At 47.2% G+C, this 25,614-nt stretch overlaps 2 protein-coding genes across 3 annotated transcripts in view; one reads left to right on the top strand and one right to left on the bottom strand.

Moving 5' to 3' along the window:
* ABHD12 (abhydrolase domain containing 12, lysophospholipase) overlaps window positions 1-19,864 on the top strand; it is a 67,434-nt gene extending 47,570 nt beyond the window's left edge. For both annotated transcript variants that reach the window (XM_054587457.1, XM_054587456.1), the window contains 11 exons: window positions 1,219-1,324; window positions 4,067-4,186; window positions 7,393-7,423; window positions 8,966-9,011; window positions 11,991-12,120; window positions 13,473-13,510; window positions 14,029-14,108; window positions 14,984-15,066; window positions 17,052-17,130; window positions 18,214-18,341; window positions 19,236-19,864. In XM_054587457.1, the coding sequence (XP_054443432.1) occupies window positions 1,219-1,324; window positions 4,067-4,186; window positions 7,393-7,423; window positions 8,966-9,011; window positions 11,991-12,120; window positions 13,473-13,510; window positions 14,029-14,108; window positions 14,984-15,066; window positions 17,052-17,130; window positions 18,214-18,341; window positions 19,236-19,275 (881 nt within the window). In that variant the 3' untranslated portion in view covers window positions 19,276-19,864. The remainder of the gene's footprint in view (window positions 1-1,218; window positions 1,325-4,066; window positions 4,187-7,392; window positions 7,424-8,965; window positions 9,012-11,990; window positions 12,121-13,472; window positions 13,511-14,028; window positions 14,109-14,983; window positions 15,067-17,051; window positions 17,131-18,213; window positions 18,342-19,235) is intronic.
* Window positions 19,865-23,052: 3,188 nt separating this feature from the next.
* The window catches only part of PYGB (glycogen phosphorylase B), a 60,816-nt gene continuing 58,254 nt past the window's right edge, over window positions 23,053-25,614 (bottom strand). Inside the window, 1 exon segment of the mRNA XM_054587415.1 lies at window positions 23,053-23,205. Coding sequence (XP_054443390.1) covers window positions 23,053-23,205 — 153 coding nt within the window.

Raw genomic sequence — 25,614 nt, 5'->3', positions numbered from 1 at the left:
CAGCAAATACAAAGGCCCTGGACCAGGAGGTTGATGAGTATAGCTCAGGAAGGGGACACAGGGCCAGGAGATGAGCACATTTGGCTTTTACACCAAGTGGATGTGTGAGGTTATTTAACGAAACTAATCTCTTCAGCAAAGGAAATTAAAGATGTGTATGACTTCCTTACAGAAGGTGGGATCAGCTAGAAGTCAGGACCATACTGCTCTTTGTCACTTGCCTGCTTTAGGAGGTGCCAGTTTATAAAGTGAGTCAGTCCCACCTCGAGGCTTTGGGTACTGTTTTTTTTATTTTTAAATTTTTTAGTTTTTAACTGAATATATCTTCAAATATGTTTGCCACAAGTAATAAAAGTACAAATATAACGGAAAAATTAAGCATCACACACACACACACACCTTTGTTAACAGCCTGGCATGTGTTTTTATGTATTTCTTTCCAGCCACACATGGGTGTTGTTGATGTTGATGTTGTTTGCTTCTTTTTCAATAACAGTATGGGATTGTGCAGCATACACTGTGATTTTATTGCTTCTTCCCTGCTCTTCTCACTTACCTGTAATCTTCCAGTCGGTGGATCTGATTAATTTCTGTCTAATGGCTCCAAGGTTTCCATAGTGTGGGTGTACCGCAGAATCTGGCTCTATTGGCAGATCACTTTATACATTTAGGGCTCCTGCTCTGTTGCCCACCTGACAGCACTCAACACTGCATGGGTTCTGTGGATTCATCCACTTCCCTGCCCCCACACCTCATCTTCTGCAATTTTTTTCTGTGGTAAATGACAGCACTAGAAACTTCAGAATCCTATTTAACTGGTTCACATCCACGTTCATTTGGCTGAGTCCTGTAGCCCCAGCTCCAGGACAACATCCATCACCTTTCCCACTATCCCTCCCACCAACACCCTGGCTCCAGCTTTCAGTTGCAGGTCTCTCAGAGATCTTGCTTTCCTCATATGTATCTTCCCACACCTTGAACAATCTTCACTGTGTCTGTCTCTAATCAGACCTTTTTTGTGCTGGAGGTTCTGTAGATTCACACTCACAGTGTCCCAGAGATGGCCCACCCACAACCCTCTCTGAGGTCAGAGGTCCCAGTGCGCCTTGCAGCATTGTGTTAGAAAAGCCTTGGCACTTTTTTTGAGAGCTTTACCTCTGCTGTAGCATGTGTGTCCACCCCTACTAATCCTGATTTCCATCTCTTTGTCCCTTACAGTGAGGGTTCCCTATTTCATTGACTTGAAAAAACCACAGGATCAAGGTTTGAATCACACCTGGAATTACTACCTCCAGCCAGAGGAAGACGTGACCATTGGAGTCTGGTGAGTGTCTGGGCAAGTGGCTACAGGGTTGAGGCACTCAGTCTGTGGACTGTCTAGGAGGCAGAGGGATCCTGCACCATGTGGCCAGTGCTGTCCTTGACAGCAGTCTCTGAAAGTGTTGCATGCCCATTTTTATCTTCACCCTGTTTATTCCCAAAGCAAAAAGCTCTGCTAAATTTGATCCTCATGGAGCACTAAACTATTCTGTTTTCAAACAGCTTTGCGAACCAGATTGCTTTTTGCAGAGAGCCTTATTTCCAGGAGAAAAGAAAACACTAGAAACAAAGAAAATATGAACATAGAATTGTGAGTGCATGTTTGAGATGCACTGTTTCTTTCCAGATAAAGGGATGTCTCCGTACTGAAAATGGCTTGATTTCTTTACATATTCGGCACTGTGATAGTTGGTAATGGTGGTTTTTGCTATCTTCTTAGTATTTACTTTTTGTAGCCATAAATTTGAATTGGACTTAAGCTATATGAATTCTTTGTCCTTAGCATATATTTTAATGTTTTATTTCCTGTGGATAAGTGGGTATTTTTGAACAACTAAATTAAAATTGACCAACCTTTTTGTGGTGTCCCTTATTCTAGTTGGGTTTCTTTTTCAGTAGCCACAAAGTGTCTCCCTGCTGTCTCAGAAAACCACTGTGTATGTGAGAAGCTTTTAAATGAAGTGCTGTGAATAGCTTCCCAGTGTGGATTGCAAGGAAGTTCAGACATCTGTAATAATGGTCCTGGGTAAAGAACATAAAATGAGAAGGGGAATTTTTGTTCTTAGCAGTTGGTGCTGGGACTCTCAAGTCTTTTGTCATCTCCAGTTGACCACTCTGTGCACATGGGGCACTTTGCTTTTCCATCTTCAGTCATAAGCTTGACCTGTTTTGCTTAGAACTGTTTGGTGGGAATTGGTTGGCCTTCCTTCTGGTTAATGAGAGTTTGTGCTTTGAAGACATGGGGTTTAGTCTGAACTTCCACCTATTGCAGAGGGGTGTTTGTGGTAATGATACTTCGGTTGAAAGCTCACACAGCAGCTACCCATGAAAGTTGTATTTAGTGACAATGGTGAGTCTCTAGGTAGTAACAGCCAGGCTGAGTGCTGGTGGGCACCTGCTACCTGCTTATGTCTTTGTGTCGTGCAGTTGGGAGGACAGTGTGGGCCCTTTGACAACAGAAGCCCTGTTCACCAACTGCCCTTACCAGGCTCCTCATCAGATCCTCCCACCAGCAAAGACTTGGAGGAAAGCTGAGGATGTTCTAGGCCAGCTCATTCTTAGCTGCCTGTCTGTGGGCATAGTATTCATCTGGCAGGAAGGAGGACAGCTCCAGGAATAGCTCTTCTTTTCTCTGGCTGGGAGATTCCTGGGATTCTGTCAGGAGTCCCAAGTTTGGAGTCGGCTGGCTCCTAGGAGTACATCAGTCTCCAGCAACTTTAAAATATACTTTTCTCCCCATAGCTGGTGTGACTCAGTGGACTGAGCACCAGATTGTGAACCAAAGGGTCGCTGGTTCGATTTCCAGTGTAGGGCACATGCCTGGGTTGCAGGCCAGGTCCCGAGAAGGGGGCGTGCAAGATGCAATCACACATAGATGTTTCTCTCCCTCTCTTTCTCCCTCCCTTCCTTTCTCAATCAATCAATCAATCTATCTATCTATCTTTAAAAAAAAAAGAAAAAGATGTTTCTTTCAAAACAAAAAAGCTATTCAAAATCCTTTTAAAAAAAAATAAAATATACCTTTCTATCCCATAGGTTTATAATTGTAGGAGAGTGATAATTGCAGTCGTCAGAACTCCCTAAAATGTGATCTCTGGTACAGGTCAAAAGATACATTAGAAATGAGATGCTGAAACTTAAGAGATAGAAAATAAGAAATTGACCATTTACTACAGTATTTTTAAAGATTCTTACTAATTAATTTAAATAAGCTTTACAGAAAAACCTTATTAATTCAGACTTTTTCCAATGATTAACAGTATTTGACATGGTCTGAGTCAAGATTAACTGGAGCGTTTCTTTGAAGGAGGGTTTGGCCAGATTGACTGAGTGTCTGAGAGCCTGGCCAGGTGTGGAATGAGTTGGCTACTGCATGTAAACTCACCCATGCAGTGGAGTGGCCTGCAACACCTCCTCCTGCAGACATAGGTCTGCTCTCAGACTACTTGAGAGCAGGCTCTGGAATGTGCCATACATTACAAATGGTTCTTTAAGGATGACCAGGCTTCTAGTGCAACTCACAAAGATTAGTGTTGGCTGAATTAGCACATGTGACAACATGATGATACTATCTCAAATACACTGTGAGTTAAATTGTATACAGCTTAAAAATATGGATACTTATGAAAGGAAAGGCTTTTGTTTAGCAAATATTTATTAAGTGCTCATTCTGTGCTAGTGCCATGTGACCTATCCAGGTGGCATCTTCCTCACTGAACTTCCAGTTCCTATTGGAGAAACAGCATACCCCACACCCCTGGTAATTCCTACCAGCATGAGCCTGTGTGGCCCAGTGGAGGTCCATTTGTAAGTCAGGAAATCTCCTATTTAAGCTGTCAAAAGCTATCCCTGCCCCTTAGAGTTCTGCATTCAGTAGTTATTCATCCTGGTGACAGGGACAGGCTAGTTTGCTTCTTCAGCCCACTGGTCCCCTGCTGTCTGCTCTACTGTGACTTGAGCTATACAGTTGTTCCTTCAGCAGTCATCATTATCTAATTTTGCTGTTCCCCTCTGCTTCTGTTTCCAGGCACACTGTTCCCGCTGTCTGGTGGAAGACCGCCCAGGGGAAGGACCAGATGTGGTATGAAGATGCCTTGGCTTCCAGTTACCCTATAATCCTGTATCTGCACGGGAATGCAGGCACCCGGTGAGGAGAAGAGCCCACACATGTGTTCTCCCTATAGTGCTGGCAGTTGAGTTTACTGATCCACTACAGTGATGGAGCAGGAACACAGGGGAACTGAGGAAAAGACAGAGTTCCTATGGGATTTGCCAGACCAGGGGAGAGGGAGGTCTAGGTGAAACTTACATGATATAGCATTCCCACAGGCTCAGAACAAGGCAGGGCTGTGTGCCAAGTGGGCCAAGACCCTGTTTCCTTGGGAACCACTATGTTAAGAAGATGTGGGAAGCTCTGATCAGAAACCTTTTATCTGAAGCTCATACTGATGGGGGTGGGATGGAGAATCTCTGCATCTCTTTCAGAGTGACACAGACCCTTGGCCAGAGGGAGATGTGTCCTTTTTCCTAATGTAATTTAAAGGAAAAACTGCCTGAGGGCCCTTGATTTAAGGAACAAGATTTCTCAGTGGATAAGGAAGCAGTGGTCCCTCAGAGGAGTAAGAAGGGACGGTGTGACTCTTCAGGGCCCCAGCATGCCCTGAGGAAAGTTGCCTCATGTTCTATAGCAGCATCTGTCAGCCTGTTTGAAGACAGCAGGCAGGTTGGCACTTTCTTGCTGACAGGCATGCCGTGCTGGAGGAGGAAGAATACTTCCTAGAAAGGGCAGCACGTGCTGAGAAGAGGCAGGGTCAGCATTGAAGGAGAGATAGCTAAAGACAAGGGGAGTCCTGCAAAGAGACCCCCGCTGAGCGTGAACAGACAGGTTCATCCTCTGAGGTGGCCCCACCATGCTGTTAGGTCAGGGTTACTTTCATGAGTACTCTGCCTCCAGCTGCAAGCCAGCAGTGCCAGTGTATCTTGCTGGGCCATTGATGAAACATAACTGTCTGTGGCAGGTAAGCCCTTGTCCAGGTTTATCCCAGGTGTTTTTCAAGAGTGACTTTGATGATACATTCTTCAGATTATCAGGATTGGAGCTACCACTGTCCATGGTTTAAAGGAGGCTGCTTCCACCCCATATGGTCAGTCTTGCTCAGAAGAGTCTCTGTGGGAGAGCTGGTGGGGTGAAGAAGAGGTGCATTTTCTGAACAAAGCATTGCCTGAAACCGCCAGGAGGGCACTGTTACTGCAGCTGCCTTAGGTTGTGTGAGAGGGAGGCAGAACCACCACCTGGTGCCTTGGCTGTGGTGGCAGGCTGGGGGGTGGTCATTTTATAGGGAGAGAACCAGCAGAGAGAGCAATGCACAGAGCTTTCTGGAAGGGAAAGCAGGCCCTTCCAGTGGGTTTCTGGGCAGAGGGACTATGCATAGGACATGTAGGAAGTCCAGGAAGTGTGGCCCACAGGATGGTTTCTGAGGCAAGGGAATAGAAGTAACTTTGCTACTGAATCATGCATGCACTTGGCTATTTGTTTTCTTCTACGTCTGGGATAAGCTGCAGAGGGTTTCTTTTCTTCTTTTTAAAGAGCAAGTGGCTACAAACAGCTCTTCTGTAAATGAGAGAATTTTGTAGTTTATAGTAAGTAAGTTTCAGTGAAGCAATGCCAGTCATGTGGTAAATAAGACAAAATCTGCCTATAATTTCAGGCTTAAAGGACTAGTGTGACTTTGAAAGGTTAGCCACTCCCTCCCACTGTCCCAGAGATTGCCTGTGTTGCAGGTCTCACCGTCGTCTGCTCTTGGACCACACCCATGCCACTCTCTGAGCTTCAGACACCCCTGGCTCCTTCAGCACATGTGTTATGCCCTGAGTCTTTCTTTTTGTTCAAGGTAGGGAATTTGGGAAATTTAGATAAGAGCCACCGAGAGCTCTTCCAAAGATAACTGAAAACATTGTGCAGTATTTCCTTCTGGTCTTGAAACTCATTTCTTTCTATTTTTATTTCTGTACTATATTGATTTCCTCCCTCATCTCGTTATGTCTCTCCCAAGGACATACCCTCCCCAACATCCACATGCACATCCAAAATGGCCAAAATGCTCATGATTAAAAAGGAAAACAGCCCTGGCTAGCACGGCTCAGGGAATTGAGGGCCGGCCTGTGAACCAAAGGGTCGCCAGTTTGATTCCCAGCCAGGGCACATCCCTGGGTTGCAGGCCAGGCCCTCTCTTCCCCCAGGTTGGGGGAATGGAAGAGGCAACTGATTGATGTATCTCTCACACTTTGGTGTTTCTTTCCCTCTTTTCTCCCTCTCTTCCCCTCTCTCTAAATAAATAAAACGTTTTTTAAAAGAAGGAAAACAGCTGCAAAGTTTGGAGAAGGGTGAACACACCTGTTGACACGCTTTCCTGTCCCAAAGTGGCCCCCTTCCCATGTTGGAGTCTGTCTGTCCACAGTAACAACTGACCAGAAATTGGAAAGAAAGTAGAAAAGAATAGATAGTCCTTGGACAAAGAATATTGACATGCGTAGTTCAGATGTGTGGAAGCCTATTTTAGCCTCAGTAACAAGAGTGCCCACAAAAACATTAATCTTTGGTGAGAAGCTGGGAGATGACCATTCTCATACACTCTGGGTAAAAGGCAAGGGTCCTCTAAAGGACTCAGCAGTGATCATCAAGGTTATGATTACACGCCTTTGACTAGTAGTTTCTTGTATAGGAATATGTCCCACACATAGGGCACATGTATGTGGAAGGACATCACAGGCTGGCCATGGCAGCAAAACTTAAGTCAGCAGTAGGTGGGAAAGAGCCAAGTGACCACAAGATGAGTAAAGTGACCACCACTAAAAAGAGCCTAATGAGAGTGGGCTGTGATTTATTGAGTGAATGTGAGAGGCAGAGGAGTGTGTGGGGCAGATCCCTGTGGATATGTGTCTGCAAGTGAAAAAGTGCCTCTGCTACTGTCTGTAGTTGGTCCCTGGAAACTCGGAGGCTGAGAAAGAGGATGGATACTGGGGCAGGAGTGGGTAAGGCTTGCTATGTATCATCTTATGTCTTCTGGATTTTGTACATACCCATTACCTAGTCAAAAATAAAAGTAAGATAACAATGAACAAATACCTGAAGTACTAAGAATATCCCTCACTTGACATAGTACTGCTAGAGGAAAACTTGGAGCCACTTAGGGTATCCCAAGGAGGAGGCCACCTTCCACCATTGACCCCCTCCCCCATATGTTTTTAGAGACCAAGTCATAAGGGCCCAGAAGCTCTGGTACTGACCCTCGCCTGCCTCTTTGAGAACTTGCATTAATACTTATTCTTGTTTCCTTCTCCCTGATATTTTAGGGGAGGTGACCACCGAGTGGAGCTTTACAAGGTAGGTGAGGATGGCACAGTGTATGATGGAAAGAGCAGTATCCACATGGTCTATTATGGGTTGAGCAGTGTCAGCACAGTATATGACTGAAGAAGCAGTGTCCAGGCGGTGTATAACAGGCAGAACAGCGTCCACATGGTCTACAGTGGAGGAAGCATTGCCCAAGTGTTGCCTGTTTGTTCTTTCCAGGTAGCATGAACAGAAGGGAGTCCTCTAATAATTTTAATTGTTAATCATGGTGGTCCAGTACTGCCTCTGTGGATGACTCCACTATGGCATGCTTCCTACAATGCTGCCTGCAGGGATAGTTTCCAACGTCAGGATAAATGAACCTTGTGGAACATATTCCAGATATTGGCTGGTTACAGAAAAGCTGTTTGAAACTGTGTGTGTTACTCATATGTAAAAGGAATGGAGAGGACAGAGGAGTGAGGGGAGCTATACTTTATTCCCAAGTTGCAGGCTTAGGAATTAAGCCAGCACAGAAGTTTCTCACCTCTGTAGGAGGGGTCAGTCGCATTTAAATCAGATTTCAGGCCCACTGAGTGGAAGCCTAGCAGGTCTTCCCAGGTAAAGGGGGCTGTTGCAGGCAGGCATGTAGACCTACCCTTCTACTTGGTCTTCATCTTCATCAGGTGTTTGGGTCTAGGAGTCTGAAATGTGCAGTTGGCTACCACTGTCTGGGGCCGCTATGCGTGCCACCCTCATCCTCTCAGATGGGCAGAAAGGGACATAAGCAGATGTGTGGGAACATCTGTACCATGTGGGCTCTGTTCTCTCCATCATATACCAGGTGGACTGCCCTGGGCTGTAGCATTTGTTTCCTTGTATGGATTAGATCAAGTCAGGAAAGAGAATGATCGGAAAACTGTAGGTCCCATTTTGAGTTTTCTGTTCGTAGAATGGTTCACACCAGGAGCAGGTATGGCTCTGGAAAGCATCTGCAGGAGGTTGGGAGCTAGAAGGAAGCACTGGGGCAGCCTAAGGAGAGAGGAGCAAAGGCAGGGCAGTGACTTGGTGGCTGGCAGTTTCCACATGATTTTAGGTACACCGTAGCTACCCTGGGGGGGAGAGAGGAGAGGAAGGAGGAGGCTGTAAATAGGGATTTAATGAGAGAAATCACCTAGTCTAGAGGTTTTTTAATAACAGAAAAGATTCAATGAAAGCTTAAAATCTGAGATAAGCAAGGTTGCTAGGAGTCCCTCCTCCTGGGTTGCTGGGTAGTCAAAGCCCCCACTGTCTGCCCAACAGGGGACCAACTGTGAGCCCCTGAATGCAGTGTTGCAGGTGTGGCTCTGAGCCAAGGGAGAGGCTTGTTTCTCACATTGCTGAGGTGGAGGGCATCAGTGTATCCAGTAGCAACACTGCATTTTATAAGATCCCACTGGGAATGGGGCAACATGATGAATGAACAGTCGTTATTAAGTTTCCCCTGTACACAGAGCATAAAGACAGATATCAGGATGGGTTTAATAAGGGGCAAGCTGCCCTCTGTACAGCTGTGTGGATTTTTTGCCCAGATGTTTATTTTTCACTTTACAGGTTCTGAGTTCCCTTGGTTTCCACGTGGTCACCTTTGACTACAGAGGTGAGAGTTCTTTTGAAATTATATCTCCTGGCCCTCCCACTTCCTCCAGTTAATATTTGATGTGCAGGCATCACTTTCAGAGACTCAGACATAGCTAGCAGGTTCCTGACCTGTGGTGACTATGTGTTAAGGTTGGGGAAGGTTCTTCAACGAGTGTCCTGCATGCAGATGCCAGGGGCGTCCCTCTTGTAGGGAGGCACTGGTACTAGGAACCCCAGTACATGCTCTCTGTGAGCAACTGGAAGATTCTGTCATTTTTCTTTATTGGACTCAGGCTTTCTCTGCAGGTGGACATCATACACATTGTATGCTTAGGAGAGGTTGTCTTGTTGAAGTTATAAAAAGGACTCTTAAAAGGGAACATTCTTATTTTTGCCTCCTCAGTATTTCTTCTTTCTTGAATAAACCAGAGGGCTTGACACTGAAGAGATCAAGAACCCACAGTTTGATGTAAGCTAAGAACATTCTACCTAAATGAACCATGAAAATACTTTGTATTAATAGCAGCTGTGTGAGAAGTGTGTGCCTCACCAGTCCTCAGCTGGAGAGAGCAAATGGCTGAAGACCACTTGGCCAGCTTACCTTGACCTTCTTGAGGGCATTGTTGTTCATATCCTGAGGCCAAGGATATGGGTATTATGTTAGTTTCTTCTTGTTGCTGTAACAAATTACCACAAACTTAATGTCGTAAAATAGCACAAATTATTATTTTGCAGTTTTAGAGGTCAGAAGTCCCAAATCTTTAGCCTCTGGGCTAAAATCAAGGTGTTAGCATGGCTAGTTCCATCAGAAAGTTCTGTAGGAAAATCTGGTTTCTTGCCTTCTTCAGCTTTTCCATGCTGCCCTCATTCCTTGACTGTTGGTCTCTTGCATCTGCGTTATTCTGACCCTGACTTTTGTCCTTCTCTTTCATTGATGAAAACCCTTCTGATTACTTTTGTCCTCCACTGATAAGCCAGGATACTCTCTCAGCTCAGGGTGAGATGATTAGCAGCCTCAGTTCCTCATGTAACCTAATTCCCCTTTCTGCTGCTGGATGGCTTCAGCTCAGGGGACTGTCCCTGCCCCAGCAAGGTCTGGGACTTTTCAAGTGTCAGGAACCTCCAGGTTCTTGACTTGTGCAGGAAAAATGTCAAAACATGAGGCAGGTGAAAGTGAGAGTAAGTTTATTAAAGCTTGGGACAGTAAGACAAAAGAAGGGCCCATGGAGACAGGATCAGGGGGTGATCCAGGGATGAGCTGCTACTGCCTGTTGCTTCCCTGGATACAAATCTTGTTGGGATCCTTAGAGCTTAAGATACAAGCAAAGTACATGCCTGAGGAAAACGGGGTACAGGCATGCTCAAAGAAGAGTGTGTGCTGGTGTTACTTTCAATAGGCCAGAATTTTAGGGCCAGTCCCAGGTGAACTGAACAGAATATTCATTAGATTTCCAGGTGTGTCATTTAGTATGCTAATGTGTTAAAGTGAGTGTGTAATGGGGCCTGGTGGTTTTCTGATTAATTATACCTTTATCTTGGATTAGTCTGGCTCTATTTTGTTGTTGTTTTAATCCAGTTCCTGAAGGTGATTTAAACCAACTTCTTTTGGATTTCTTTGGTTAGGAAGGATATTGTGATTCATCTTGCTGTCTGTTAATTGCTCAGCTGTTCCACTATTTGTTCAGCCATTTGTCTTACTTTCCTCATTCCACTTGGTAAGGAATTTTCCTAGTTTCTTACTAACCTGCCTCACTTCCACATAACATATTCACAGGATTCATGGATAAGGATAAGGATATGGACCTCTTTGGGGGCCATCATTCTACCTACTACAGGAATGGTGCTTTCATGGATGATGGTTCCATCAGGTTGAAAGTTCTGGGTTGGGAAAAACTCTGAAATAAGTATCTAAAAAGTGGTTCACCCATTCATCCTTTTCTCCATGCTAAAAAGGGTTTTCTGTTCCTGCTCTACTCTGTAGCCCTCAGGATAAGGAGAAGGAACAGCCTTTTTCCTACTTTACCTCTCTGTGCTTCTACCAAGAAATGGTAACTAGTATAGCATTTCCTCTTAGCAGTTCTTATGAGTCTCTTCATTTTTAAGTCCTGCAAGAGAGAAAGTTCTGCTTCAAAGTGTGTCTCCCTGTCCCTGTCACTCTTTCTCTGTGTATCTTTGTTCCTACCTGTCCCTGTGTTCCTGCCTCTCACTTGTGCCCTGAGTTTCTCAGTCTGGCCTTATCTCTCTCACATGACTTCTTCCCTAATCTGTTGTCTGGGATGTCCAGCGGAGGTGGCTTATTGTGCCCACTTACTCTGTGGGTTTTTGCTTATGCAGCAGAACCTACTCATTCTGAACATTATGGTACTTTGAGATCAGTTGATGATGACTCACTGCTGAGCTGGTGGAAATGACAAGGGCACTTGACCTTTCCTGGAGACTTGTTGGAAGGGCCCTTGGGGAGAACCCAGAGTGGGGGCAGATGTCTTTGGTTTGCCTCTGTTATGCAAACAAATGCTTAGAGCCCTTGCCTCTCTGGGTCAGAGTTGCCTGGAGCCTGGAATCCTCACCCACACTGTCACTCACAGTTTCCCAGTCTTGCCTCCTGACTATTCATAGCTGGGTCAAAGCTGGGCCATAGAGTCTGGATTGGGCTCAGGGGCCCCTGGGCAGACTGAGCTCTCATTGGCCTCTTATCCTGGGACAGCCATCAGCAAGTCCCCAGTGTTGAAGAAGTTGATGTCCCAGCAGGACCTCCCCCTTCTGCACTCCTGTTTATCAGGACTCAGACAAGGGTGTGTGACAGCCTTTGGGTGAGGAGATTAGAGAAGTAGGAGCAGGCTTGTCGGAACACCCTGCATGTGGAGCTGTGGATGATGACTGTGGTGACTTGTATTGCCCCTAATGGCCTGAGCCTGTTGAGAAAGAGAGGGTGGGCCTGCCTTTCAAGAAGTTCAGTGAACTGGGCTTGACATCCTTCTTTTCTGGTTCTCTCCTCCAGGTTGGGGTGACTCAGTAGGCATACCATCAGAGCGGGGCATGACCTATGACGCACTCCATGTTTTTGACTGGATCAAAGCAAGAAGTGGAGACAACCCTGTGTATATTTGGGGCCACTCCCTAGGCACTGGGTAAGAGTTCCCAGCATGACTTGGCCTTTGAGGGTGCAGGTCTTCATGAGGTGACTTTCCAGCCTGGGCTCCCCAAGGGTGTCTGGGTGACCTGTGGATCCTGTAGCAACATTAGTTCCAACAGGCCTTGTCTCTCATCCACATGCAGGGCAGGAGATGAAGTGCCACAAGACACCACAGGGTTTGAACTACTTTAACTCCTCAACCCAAAAAATGACTTGAGATACACATGGGCAGTTGTGGGGTGGTGTCCCCCTCTTCAGTGAGGACAGGAAGACTCCCCTCAGTCTGAGGTTGTGCCCTCTGGGAGATAGAGCAGAGCAGAGGAGACCAGATGGGGTTCACGTTCAAATGTACCTGGGCTTCACATCCCCCAGTTTTGAACTGCATGTGCTGCCAGCAGTCCCCTGTGCTGTGTCTCTGATCACTGCAAACTAGGGGCATTTATAAAAACTGGGCCACATAGCCCATGCTTAGCTTACCACAGAACTTGTGGAAGGCAGCGTTACCAAGACAGGAAGTACTTGAATATTCTATTTGGGGTAGCCTAAATTGTTTCTGCTGATGTGAGGTCCAGAGTGTTTCTAAAAGGAGCCAGTGATATAAGTGCCCAGAGAGAAGCCCAAGACCTTCAGCAGCCTTGCTTTTTCCTACTGCCTTTCATTCAAGTGCAGTGGCTGCAACCCCTTTCTCAAGTTGCTGTTCACCTTGGATAGCATGCTGCCATTGGTATGTGTGCTGCTGAAGTGAGCACTGCATGCTGCAGACTGGGCATTGTCTGGGACAGGGCCTTCTAGCTTTTCGTTGTGGGGAAAATAGCCATGTGCCCTCAGAGATGTGCCCTGTGAGGAGAGAAGCAGGTCATCCTGCCATGGCTGTCTGCACAGAACCTGCCCAGTGTAGTCCTGGGACAGCAAAAGACACCCCAGACCTGTGTAGGTAGACCATATCCTCCTCTTAGCTGATGGGGCAACTGTGGTCCCCACAGTCCCTCTGTCTGTCTCAGCAGCCCACACTCGAACCAAGTGTGAGCTGAGGGACAGTGTTGTGCAGTCTGAAGGAGGCTGTTCCTGGTGAGACTGCAGAACATGGCTTGGGGACATGAAGTGTGGCTGTTATCACCTTCCTTGTCACAGAGGGTCATCCTTGTCAGATGGGTTGGCTGATGACAGGCAGCTGGGCCCACCCACAGTCCTGGAGCATTTTAGTCCCCCAACCCCCTTTCCTGCATCCCTACCAATTGCTTCACAGATCCCATGGCTCCTCTGGTCACTTTCTAATATTAGGACAGTCTCATTGTAAAACAGTTTTTGTCAAAATTCAACTGAACTGTTTTTTTCCTTTTTTTTTAGAGTGGCAACAAATCTGGTGCGGCGCCTCTGTGAGCGAGGTAGGAGTTCATGTGGCATGTGAGTCCTGATGTGTGGACACAGGCTCCTCCTGGTTCCGGGGTTCCCTCAGGGCAGGCAGAGCTTTTGGGTGCTGGCTGCATTCCGGGCCCTGTTGTGAGTTCTTGTGAAGTGGTGCTTGTCGACAAGCAACATAATGACCATGCCCAGTGTCCTCATGGAGCCCCTTGAAGGTATTGAGGCCAGTACCTGGACAGACGCTTAGCTTACCTAAGCCTATGTTCCCCCATGGATTCTTGAGCAGCTGGTGCAGTGTCACCAGTGGCTTGGCTCCAAATAAGCAGCTTTATAATAAGCCAAGGCCACCTGAAAGTCTCCCACATGGGTGCTTCTCTCATGTGGGAAGGCCTCGGGGGTACTGGCCAGGCTGGCACTCCATGTTCCACTGTTTTTGGGGAGAGGCGATCCCTCCCACGGATTCTTCATCAAGCCATGGAGCTTGTGTTTTGTCTGGGCTTCTTGCCTACCTCACAATTCTCTGCTTGTTTTACTTATCTAGAGACACCTCCAGATGCCCTTATATTGGAATCTCCATTCACTAATATCCGCGAAGAAGCCAAGAGCCACCCATTCTCAGTGGCAAGTATAGATCTTATGAAAAATTGACTTATTTCATTATTAAAGTCATGACTGTAAAATAACTACAGTAAGTATAAAATGAAACAATCAAAAATTATTTAAATGTTATAATGAATACAAATTTATTAAAAATTAATCCTTATTTAGTTTTGGGCATTGGCCTGACTCCAGAGCTGCCTAGGAAGTTTATAACTTTGTGGCCAGGTAGAACAGGTTCACAGCTGGGGTGGTAGAACCAATAGGAAGTCTTGCCCCCATGGTATGTTTTGTCTACCAGGCATTGATGTCCCGTGAGGCCCAGCCCAGGCTGGGAGTTGTTTACCCAGGGGCGAGCTGGTAGATCCCTCACCTTCCATCCCCATAGATAGTGCTCAGCAGCCAGGCTCTCACAGTTGTATCTCAGGTGACACTTGCTCCAGAAGGGCTCTCCTATGGCCCTTCTCCATTCCACTGCTTCCTAGCTGGCTCTATTTTCTGGAGGAGCTGTGTTAGCCCACCACCTGAACTCCTGCTGCTCTGTTGTACACCAAGGGTTCTCTTTAGTCTTACCTCTTTGGTGTTGCTTTTTCCCTCAAGTTGTATGGACCCGCATTTTTCTTGGCATGGCAGCCCTGATGTCTGTGGGACATATGGCCTCCAGGCTGCTGCTTTGAGATGTGGGAACCCCCTTTGCAGGCAGCCCTTGCTGCAGCCAGTCTAGGGTTCTCTCAAACAGGGAGTCTGTGGTCATGGCACAGAGGGACAGTGGCTGCAGGTCAGTTTGCTAAGAAGCAGGTATATCCCCTGGGTATTCAGTAACCTTTGAACCCTTGACCTTGGCCTTGGATATTTTAATTGACGCTTCTGTCTGCATATTGTTTCTATGTCTCCTTCAGATATATCGCTACTTCCCTGGATTTGACTGGTTCTTCCTCGATCCCATTACAAGCAGTGGAATTAAATTTGCAAATGATGAAAAGTGAGTACTGTGCTAGAGTACCTAATATTTTAATTTAGAAAAACACTGAGAACTCCCAGGATAAGCCTGTTCAGTCACATTAACCAAACAGGATGGAATACTGAATACTACAATTCTTCAACAAATGTGTCCTATAGAGGGAAAACTAGGTAGAGAGCTGCAGCCAAGAGAAAAAGGAGTATATAAAGACTAAATTTAAACATTTTGTCCATGTTTTTATGCTTTTTAATTTTCACTGAGTATATTTTCATTGATTTGGGGGTGGGGGGAAGAGACACATATACATCTATGTGAGAGAGAAATATCAATCAGTTGCCTCGCATACATACTCTGACCTGGGAGGGAACGCGCAACCTAGGTGTATGCCCTGACCCGGAATCAAACCTGCAGCCTTTTGGTACATGGGACAACACTTCAACCAGTTGAGCAACCCAACCAGGGCTGTCCACATGGTTTTTATTTGAAAATAGTTTGTCAAAACCGGAATTCCTGAATTAAAGCAGTAATCGTAACTGTTATTCAAAAAATAACATTCTCAGTCATTTGACTGATGTTGATTATGAAAAGATGTTGCAAATTTTATTATTAAAAATATTTCTTTTGGGTAAACCAAGAAAAGTAAATATCCTGGTTAATGACTCATTCTTTGAACAATGTTCATATTCTGTTGCCATTGTCTTTGAGATATCTTTATTCTGTGTGTTTTAAGTTTTTCAAAAAAGAGGAAAGGAAAAATATCCTTATTTAAATATTCAGTTAATATTTAAATATCCACATTTTGAAACTGTAGAAAAACAGAGTATTTTTTCCATCAGTTATATTTTTTGGTTCTAAAAAGAGAACAAACTAAAATTTGAGCAGCCATTATAAGCAAAATACTTGCTTGTTTGTAAATATTACTGTTTTGGAACTTAAATGAGAATAATCTGAATAAACTGGATTCCTTCTAAACAACAGCAACGAGTGTTGCCGTCCCCCCAAAGCCGCCTTTGGCCTTGTCCCCAAGCTGAGTGGTGGCAACTGTGGGGTCCAGCAGGACTTCACCACCACGTGGCTAAACCCTTATCCACTGGGATTCAGGAGCCCCCTCTTGGTGGACAGGTCTGTTATCAAATACTTGCCCAGGTGAAGCATATGAACTAGGTCTCTCCCAGAGCAGGTTAAGGTAAGACAAACCACCTACAGTGAAAAATCTGAAAAGTGGACAAAGTTTGAGACATACACCAGAAACACTCCACCCTAGAAGCAGAGTAAGGTGAGAATGTTTGTGCTTTTGTACCACTAGCAGAAATGCAGGCTGGTAGATTAGCTGGGGATCTCTGGGGTGACAAGTCCCTTGTCCCAGATTCTGCCAGCTGCTAGGTTTACCCCAGCACTGCCCTCATGGAGCCCCCAGATCAATATGGAATCATTTGGGGGCCTTGTCTACCATCTCACTGAGAGACCTCAGTGAGGCAGCAAAGAGACACTCTGCCCATTGTATGGTTTGCTGAAGGATTTGGATTGAAAGAATGTTAATTTACTGGTAAACATTCAAGAGTGACCTTAAATGTTATTTACACCAAAGATAAATTAGAGGGTATACACAATTTTACCAACAGATTACTAGTAACATTCATTTGAAGTAAGTTTCTTGGCCCAACTAAAATATTGTTTGTAAATATTGGTTTGTGACTTTAAAAAAAATATGTTTACTGGCAATTGTAATCATTTTCAATTTTCAGAAAATATGTGGGGGCCAGATTTGGTGAATGAATTGATCTCTAGATTTGATTGACACCTGCCACCTAGAATAGATGTCAATAGAAACTACTGAGAAATCAACTTTTAATTCTCTAGTAAAAGGAAGCCCAGCAGAATTGGAGGTGTTAAGCCATGGTGAAACACTCCCTAAATCCAGGTCCCTGCCAAGGGCAAGGCCAGGGTGTCAGGAGACCCCAGCCATCTCCCTGGGGTCTTGGTCCAGTCCTTTCTCCTCCCCACAGTGTGAAGCACATCTCCTGCTCCCTGCTCATCCTGCACGCTGAGGATGATCCAGTCGTGCCCTTCGAGCTTGGCAGAAAGGTGGGTGTCAGTGCAGCCCCTGGTGCAGGGGACATCTCACATGCCCACGTTCGGGCTGGACTGGGCATAGGCAGATATGCAGGAGGTGCCTGCTGCTGGCAGGGTTGTGGTGGCGATCGGCCAGCCAGCCAGTGCCAGCTACAAGAGGAAATATGAAAAATAAGTAAATGTCTCCCAGGGCCCAGTACAGGGTCCTAGCCTGACAGAGACTTGCCTATAGGAAACATCTGGGAAAACTCACTAGTTACTGGCTGGAGGATAGAATCCCTGGATGACAAGGATCCTCCAGCCCCAATTCAGGAGTTCTCATCAGTAGTGTTGACATAGAACCTCTTGTTTGTTCTCTTGCATTTGGGATTGGGTGACATCAGAGAGGTACCATCCTGTCAGGCCTCCGCGTTTGCTTTTGCTGAATATTCTTTGTCTTTTGTGCCGGAAAGTGGGATTAGATTTGTAGGTGAGCATGGAGTAGGATATAACACCATCTGGCGATGGTGATGATGAGGGGCAAAGACAGCGTAGAGGGAGTAATGCCCAGGCTACTTCTTCCTCAGAACAGGCCCAAGGTATAGGTGAGTCTGCCAGCACCAGGACTCTTCTCTCCAGCAGGTCTGGGTATATAGCCTGGCAGTCCCAGCGGTAGGAATTGGAAGGGCTGAACCAGCTTGATGACTGGTCTTAACCCTGGGCATACAGCACAGTCTGAGGCACCTGACCCATCTCATCCCTCAGGGCTGCTCCAGGCTTTTAGGCCACATCCCATAGCATGTGGCCCTTCCTGTGGTGCTACCTCATTCACCTCACTGGTCCCTAAGAAAGGGGGAATAGTATAAGAAACAGTTGTGGGAGAACAGATAGGGTTTTAAATGCCAGGCTGATGGGCTGAGCCTGGGCTGGGCTCCTGCTAACACCCCGACCCCAGCCATGGCAGGTTGCAGGGCATCAGTGCTGTTTCGGGAGTGGGGCATGGGCTTCTCTGCAGAGGTAGCAGCCACTGATGGGCCTCTGTTGAAAGGGAGGCCACCAAGCAGGTCACCCACAGGACCACCATCTCTGGGGACTGACTCATCTCTCCTTCCCCAGCTCTACAACATTGCTGCACCATCTCGAAGCTTCCGAGACTTCAAAGTTCAGTTTATCCCCTTTCACTCAGACCTTGGCTACAGGCACAAGTACATCTACAAGAGCCCTGAGCTTCCTCGGATACTGAGGTGAGGTGTTCTCTTCTCACCATGAACGTTGTCCTGCATGGCAACAGCTCAGGTCAAACGTACAGCAGGCTCATCCAGTAAAGCTGCCTCACTGGGGTTTGTGTGGCATAATTCAAGAGTCTTTTATTTCCATTTGAGGGGCTGAGAATGTTTATCCCTCCTGCCCCCTGAACTGTTCTCATGATCTCCACATGGTATAGGCTGTCCACGCCTACACAGACCACCCACACAGCAGTGCACTCAGAACACAGACATCCATGTATAGGAGCCCCCCACCCACGTGCTTCCTAACTCTTGTGCCTCAGGCCTTGATCCCTTTCCACACATCTGTCTGGTCCTGCCGCCCTCATATGCAGCTCATGGGCATTCTGGCCTGAGCCAGATTCTCAAAAACCTGTTTGTCCACAGCTGCTTCTTGGAAGGAAGCTGTGTCCCTTGCTATGAGTTCACATCTGTGGGGCTGCTCAGATCAGCCCTCAGCCAGTTTCATGGCATGTGTAATTCTACTTCACACATCAGCTCTCCTCTTGCTGCCTTGTAAATTCCAGAGGCAAAGCTACATTTCTTTACCACTTTGCCATTACCAGACAGGCCTGGGTTGTTGAGAGGGAACAATGAGCTTAGAAAAGTATGGGTTTGTTCTTAGGTGGTAATTTTTCCCATCGGAAAAGGAATATATTACAGAAAACTTAGAGAATAGCTCTAAAGTTTAGAATAAAGAAGAGCAGCTCCTAACCTGGTCTTTCTGCATGTCAGGATTTGACTGTGAAGTGCTATTGGTGCCCTGCATATTGTCTTCCAGGCTTTTTCTCCTCATACCAGTTGTGTGAGGACTAGGGGAGGCGGGATATCTGGTTTGGGCTTGGATTTGGCTGATGGTATCCTCTGGTCTAGGGAATTCTTGGGGAAGTCTGAACCTGAGCTCCAGCATTGAGCTCACTGCCCGAAGGAGCATGAAGACCTCTGCCTTCCTCCCTGTTCCCCTTACCAACCCAGCACCCTGGAGCCCGGGTGCCAGCGTCTACAGTGCACCTGAAAAGAGTACTCAGATGCCAGCTAGGGCAGGCAGAAGCAGCATCGGCAGGCTGGTGGCCAGGAGCATGGATCTTGTGGAAACATGAGTGGCAGGCACATGGCTCTCTCTTCTTGCTGCCGTACAACCTGAGCTCTTGTTGGAAAGACAGTGATACAGCACACTAGCCATGGGCTGGTCAATCCTACACTTCCTGAGCTGAACATGGAGAATGGGGCAGGAGACATAAGGTCTTGGGACCAAACTGAGCTTCCCAGGACCACCCACAAGAATGTGGGGAGACTTGGGTTCTTCTGTTTCTTCCCAGCACATGCAGAATGGTTCCATTGTCCCCTCCTGCCCTGTGCACCCCATTTGCCTTCTCCCTGCCTCCCTAGGCAGACCCTACTACCCACAGTGGGGGGAAGTGCCTATGATCTGCACTTTCTCTGCTTTCTGCCCACCTGTCTGCCTAACCTGGCCCTAGACTGAGCATTTAATAAAATTGTGGTGGTGGTCTCTGTGTTGCTTTCTCAGTGTTGCCCCCAGCCCCAGGCCACACTCTCAGCTCCTGGCCACATGGGCTGAAAGGTGACTGTAAGGTGGAGGATGAGGGCCTTTCTTTCCTCTCTCCTTCCAGGGAGGGGCCTTCTCCAGATGTGTCAGATAGCATTATCCTAAAATACAGGCCTCTACAGGTGACCCTTTCAGTCTCATGATTCAGCAAGCTTATTGGATGTGACCATGTCAATGGACAGGTGTTGGGGTTTTACCACAGAACCTACATAAGTCCCTGACTACTGAAAAGACAGGCTGCTGGAGTGCAGGGACTTAGTTCCGGCCCATGAGCTTCACCTCATTCACCCAACTGGTGTTGGCTCTTGTGTTTGGCTTTTTGTCAAACCAGCTTTTTCCCTCCCCTTGCACTGGTGACCTCTCAGAGAACCATGACTTAATAAGAATGGGGTCTTGTGCTGCCCTCACATGGGACTTTCCTGCCCCTGCTGTTCAGGTATAAGGGTGTGTCCCAGCTCAGAAGGTGTAAGCCCACCTGAGGTGTAGCCTCACCAGGAAACTGGCCTCCCTCCCTTGGGCCCTAAGTCTCACCTGCTTGTCTGTTCTCCAAGGCATTATGGCCAGTGTTGGCATCTGGGGCTTGCTGGGTGCCCAGAGACTAAAGCAGGTTACCTTTATGAGGCACCTTAGGGCTGCCTGTGGTGATTCTCATGTCTGGGAAATGCATACCTTTCTTAAACTGGCGTTGATCTGAAGTCAGTTTATGTTTCAGGTGTGAGCACTGCCTGTAAAACAACACTGTATGTCAGAGCTGGCATACATAGGCCCAGTCCAAGTGTCTCTGTGTAAGAGACTCTGAGAACCACTGAAACACCATGTGTGCTGCGCCCCCGCCCCCCCCCCCCAAGCAGGACAGCCCTTCATGATTGGTGTGCTCTTCTGGCTTTGTTAGCAAGGTTCAAAGTCACGTTCTTAGCCCATCTCAGCCAAGGAAGTGGGTGTGATCTGCTCATATTGTCTGAGACCTACCTGGCCTCTTCATCTTGTTTTAAATTTTTTGTTTATGTGACCTGCCTCAGATCCTTTTTTCAGGGGAATGATACAGGATTATAAAGTAAAAATACAAGCTTTTAAATGTTTTTATAGTTGCCTGACAAGCACACTGAAGATGAAGGACAAAGGGAGCGGGTAAGCAGGCAGCTGCTGGACCATTATCTCAGTCAGGTCCTAAGGGTCCTGATGGCTTCTTAGCGTAGTACCTTGGTCCAAGCAACTAAGCTTAAACTGTGGGTAAGATCTGAACCCTTGGATTACAAAGTCAATTGTGTGGTCAGGACCAGTCCTTTCTTTTTAAAAAAAAAAAAAAAAAAAAAAATGGGGGGAGAGAGAGATGGCAATGTACCTACCTGTGAACTGCAGTTACAAGCATGTGTCCTAGGAGCCATAAGGGACAGGCAATGCACATTCCCAGGGTACATCCCAGCCCCCTCCCCCAAAGAAATCCACAATGCCACTGCCCCTAGCAGGGGCCCACCATGTTCCAAGGTCTCAGTTCTCAGGGTCTTTGGGTAACATTGAGCCCCAAGTTCTCATCCCTACTGGTTTTTTATTCAACTTGCCGCTATACAGTTTTGGGGAAAGTATTTCAATATTTGGGTTCCCAGGACATTCTACCTCTCAGGACCAAGAGTCAGAGATAGGTGCAAAAGCCAATACAATTCATAGCGAAAACACCAATGCCCAGGAAGGTTACCAACTGACTGGATTTCACAATTCTTTGAAAATCTGACAGTTCAAGCACACTGAGCTCTAAGTCCCACAACAGTTGGGATGAGAGAACTTTCTTCAATCTCAGGACAATGGGCCATAATTTAGCCCAGCCCGTTATTGCCTCAGGCTGGCAGAAAGTGAAATGCAGAGGCCGGGTCAATCAAGCATGGGCAGGAAGGTTTAATCTGTGAATCAGTAACAGTGAGTGGAGTGGCACAGCGATGATCACACACAGATTAAGGGACTGGCTGGGCAAGAAGCGTGTTAGAGGTGTGACCACAGACCCTAGGGACTTTGATGATGTATCTACTTGAGCAAGTCCTCCATGGCCTGGTTCTATGACCAGTCAGGACCCAGGATGAGGACAGAGCCTTGAAGGGCACTTCTATCCAAGGTTGCCAACAACCCACAGTGAAAGGTACCACCTGCTCCTGGCTCTCTCCTGGGCAGCTGAGGTGTTCACCTGCCCTTCCTAGCACCAGCCTGCTACCTGGATAGAGTGGAAAGTAGGCTGCCCTCTGGGCCCACTTGGTCCTTTTCCATGAGGGAGAAGAGAGGCCAACCTTGTGTGAAAGACAGGAACTGCAGCCTCCAGGACAGGGAAGGTACAGATCTGCAACAGGGGCTAGGCTCAGTAGAGGCAGCAACCCCACCCCAGGCCCTCCGAGCCAGGTGAAAACATCCCAAGTAAAAACATCCCAGAACTGCCTTCCCTGACATGAAACTTCAAAAGTACAACTTTTAGTTACTAAAACAAAAAAGGCCTCAGCTACTTTTATTTCCATGTCAAGTTAACTTCTCTTTTGAAAAAGCAAACCAAGCTAACTTGGCATTAGCCAGCCTTATCCTAACCAAGACCTCCTAGATGCTGGACACAGGTGTCTTCCCCAATGTCACCATTAGTCATCCTGAGGCCTTTAATCTCATCAGCCTAGAAGCCCTGGGCCAGAGCACCCACAGGGCAGCTGTAAAGATGGCTTAGTGTACAGGAGACAGCTGAGTCAGCATTGGCTGGCCAGCCCAGGTGCTGCAGAAACATCCTTCTCAAGGCTCTGCCATGGCCACTTGTGCAGACCCCAGAATCTAGAGGCTCAGAAGCTCACAGCAAGGTTTGTGTAAGGTCTTGGAGGAGTCCGGTAGGTAGGCTGAAGCTATGGGGCCAGCTGGTCAGTGCTATGAACTTGGCTTTCCTGCCAGAAACCAGGCAGCATCTCACTGTTGGCACCTTTTCTTCCTTGTCTGTCCATACCCCCACCACCCATCCCAAGCCACCACCATGATTCCCATACCCTGTCCTGAAACTGCACTGAAAAAAGCAGGGGCCACTGGCTGCTGGCATAGTGCTCAGAAAATGGCACGAGGTGCAGAGTACGCAAGAAAACAAAAGCCCACTGGTCACCACTGTGCTAGCCCCTAGTTCTTGGAGATGTTGGGAGGTGGGATCTGTAGGTCAGAGGGCCCCACGCCCCAGATGTCCTGGGCATACTCCATGATGGTCTGGTCACTGGAGAACTTGCCTGCCCAGGCAATGTTCCTGATAACCTTCTTGGTCCACTTCTTGGGGTTCTACAGAGAAAAAGAGATGCTGAGTAATCTCAGGCACAAGACAGACCAAGCTTCCAGAACTTTAGGGCATTCCCAAATGAGCTCTTAGCTCTCACTCTGGGCAGCCTGATGGAAAAGGAGAACATGACAATCATAGCTCACTAAAGAGGAGCTCCAGCTACCAGTAAAGCTACTAAATGACTACGTAGAAGTGCCAGGAGCCTGAAAAGGTCCTGGCCCTGGAAATGCTCCACGTTCCACTAGGGCATAGCCCACAGCATAAAAAAGGAGATACCACCCCATGAGTATTTGCCACAAGGTGGATCCAATTCTCAGGAGAAATGGCCAGGCAGTTTCCTGTCCAGCGGCCCCCAGAGCCTGGCAGTTGCCCCCAAACTTCAGACATGCGTGGAGGGGCTTCCCTGAAAGGGCCACTTTCCTTGAGGCCCAGTTTAAGGGAAGCAAAATTTCCTCTCAAAGCCTAGCCAGTCACCCCATTTTCAAGGTTCCATCCTGTTCTGATGCAGGACTGGACATCAAGAGCTGTCAAGTGCAGGCAATGACAACAACTGCCTAAGGGCAGGGGCCTGAGACTGGCAACAAATCAGATGTACAAATTCCTCAAGACTCATCCAAGAATATGCTTAAACAGTTTGGGAAAATAAACGATCTGAACCAAAATTCTGCAGTCACACCACCATCTCTAGTTTCCCCTCCCACTGCCGTCCTCCAGGGGGTGCACAGGTAGGACACCTAGGAAAAGAAGGGAAGCAGGCACGTCACCCAACTCAGGACTTGGGTCTTCCATGATATCCCCTATGGACTCCCTATGGGCCACACCAAGGCTGGAGTACTAGTCTCAGGTCAGGCACATGCTCCACACAGAAACCTGGGACGCAGGCTCTCTCCTTGGCTGTCACCATTAAGAGGGGAGCTGATAATGCATCCTGCTTTAGAAATTCTTACAGCTACAAGTCCTTCACTCCACCGATACTGAAGCTTTTACCTTTCCAAGAAGGCGTTCACCGTCTTAGACATGCTTTCTGTGTGCACACTGATGACCAGGCCTGTTCCTCCATTTAGGCTGAGCTCTGCACCCATGCCTGCGTGACCATTCCCACACAGGGTAATCAGACTAGGGAAAAGCCTATCTCTGTCCCCTCTGTAGGGGAAACTTGTGCCAGATGGACAGCAGCTTGACCCCAGGAATCAAAAGGCACCAGAGTGGCAGATGAGAGCAGAAAGATGGCTAAAATGGCTCCTGAGTGGAAGATGAGAAAGAAGCACAGGCTGTGGCCAGGTAGCTCAGCTGGTTAGAGCACTGTCCTGATATACCAAGGTTGCAGGTTCCCTTTTGGGTCAGAACACATACAAGAAGTGACTTCTGCCCAAGATGGAGGCACAGGTAGATACACTTTGCCTCCTCGCACAACTGAAAGGACAAATAAAAAAAAAAAAAAGAACCCCAAAACAGACCTGCCATAAAATCGATCTGTATGGAAGTCCAATAAACCAAGGAGCTACAGAAGAAACATCCAGACTGGTTGAAGGGGCGGAGACGGGCAGCCAGGGTGGAGAGGACATGTGGCAAGGCAGTGACAGGTGGACCAGGTGGTCCCACGTGTATGCGAATAAACCGAGAGGAACAGCTGGGGAGTGACTGCGCAATCCAGGGTTCCAGCGCGGGGGGAAAAGAAAGCCTCAAAACCTCTGGAGGTAAAAACCTGTGGGGGTTGCAGTGGCAGGAGAACATCCGAGCCTCACAAGAGAGTCCGTTGGAGAGACCCTCAGGGTCCTAGAATATACACAAACTCATCCACCCAGGAATCAGCATCGGAAGGGCCCAATTTTCTTGTGGACAGCGGGGTAAGGGACTGAAAGCTGCCAGAGAGCTGAGCCAGTGGCATTGTTTCCTCTTGGACCCCTCCGTTACACAACTCAGTGACCTGGGTTGCCCCTCCCTAGCAAATACCTAAGGCTCTACCCCTCTCAATGTAACAGGCAAGCTGAGACAAAGAAATATGGCCCAAGTGAAAGAGCAGATCAAAGTCCAGAAATAGAACTAAACGATGAACAGATAGCCAACCTATCAGATGCACAGTTCAAAACACTGGGAATCTGGATGCCTACTGAATTGGTTGACTATAGTGGCAAAATGGAGGAAAAAATGAAGGCTATGCAAAGTGAAACAAAGAAAAATATACAGGGAGCGAACAATAAAGGGAAGGAAACCAGGACTCAAATCAACAATTGGGAGAAGGAAGAGATAAACATTCAACCAGAACAGAATGAAGAAACAAGAATTCAAAAAAATGAGGAGAGGTGTAGGAACCTCTGGGACAACTTTAAACATTCCAATATCCGAATCATAGAGGTGCCAGAAGGAGAAGAGGAGCAAGAAATTGAAAACTTAATTGAAAAAAATGGAGA

This window comes from Pteronotus mesoamericanus, unplaced genomic scaffold, assembly GCF_021234165.1.
Source record: "Pteronotus mesoamericanus isolate MK-2021 breed Mesoamerican mustached bat unplaced genomic scaffold, CSHL_Meso_final scaffold_118, whole genome shotgun sequence".
NCBI lineage: Eukaryota > Metazoa > Chordata > Mammalia > Chiroptera > Mormoopidae > Pteronotus > Pteronotus mesoamericanus.
Note: the sequence above shows the minus strand (reverse complement) of the source record. Positions and strands in the feature narration are given on the sequence as shown.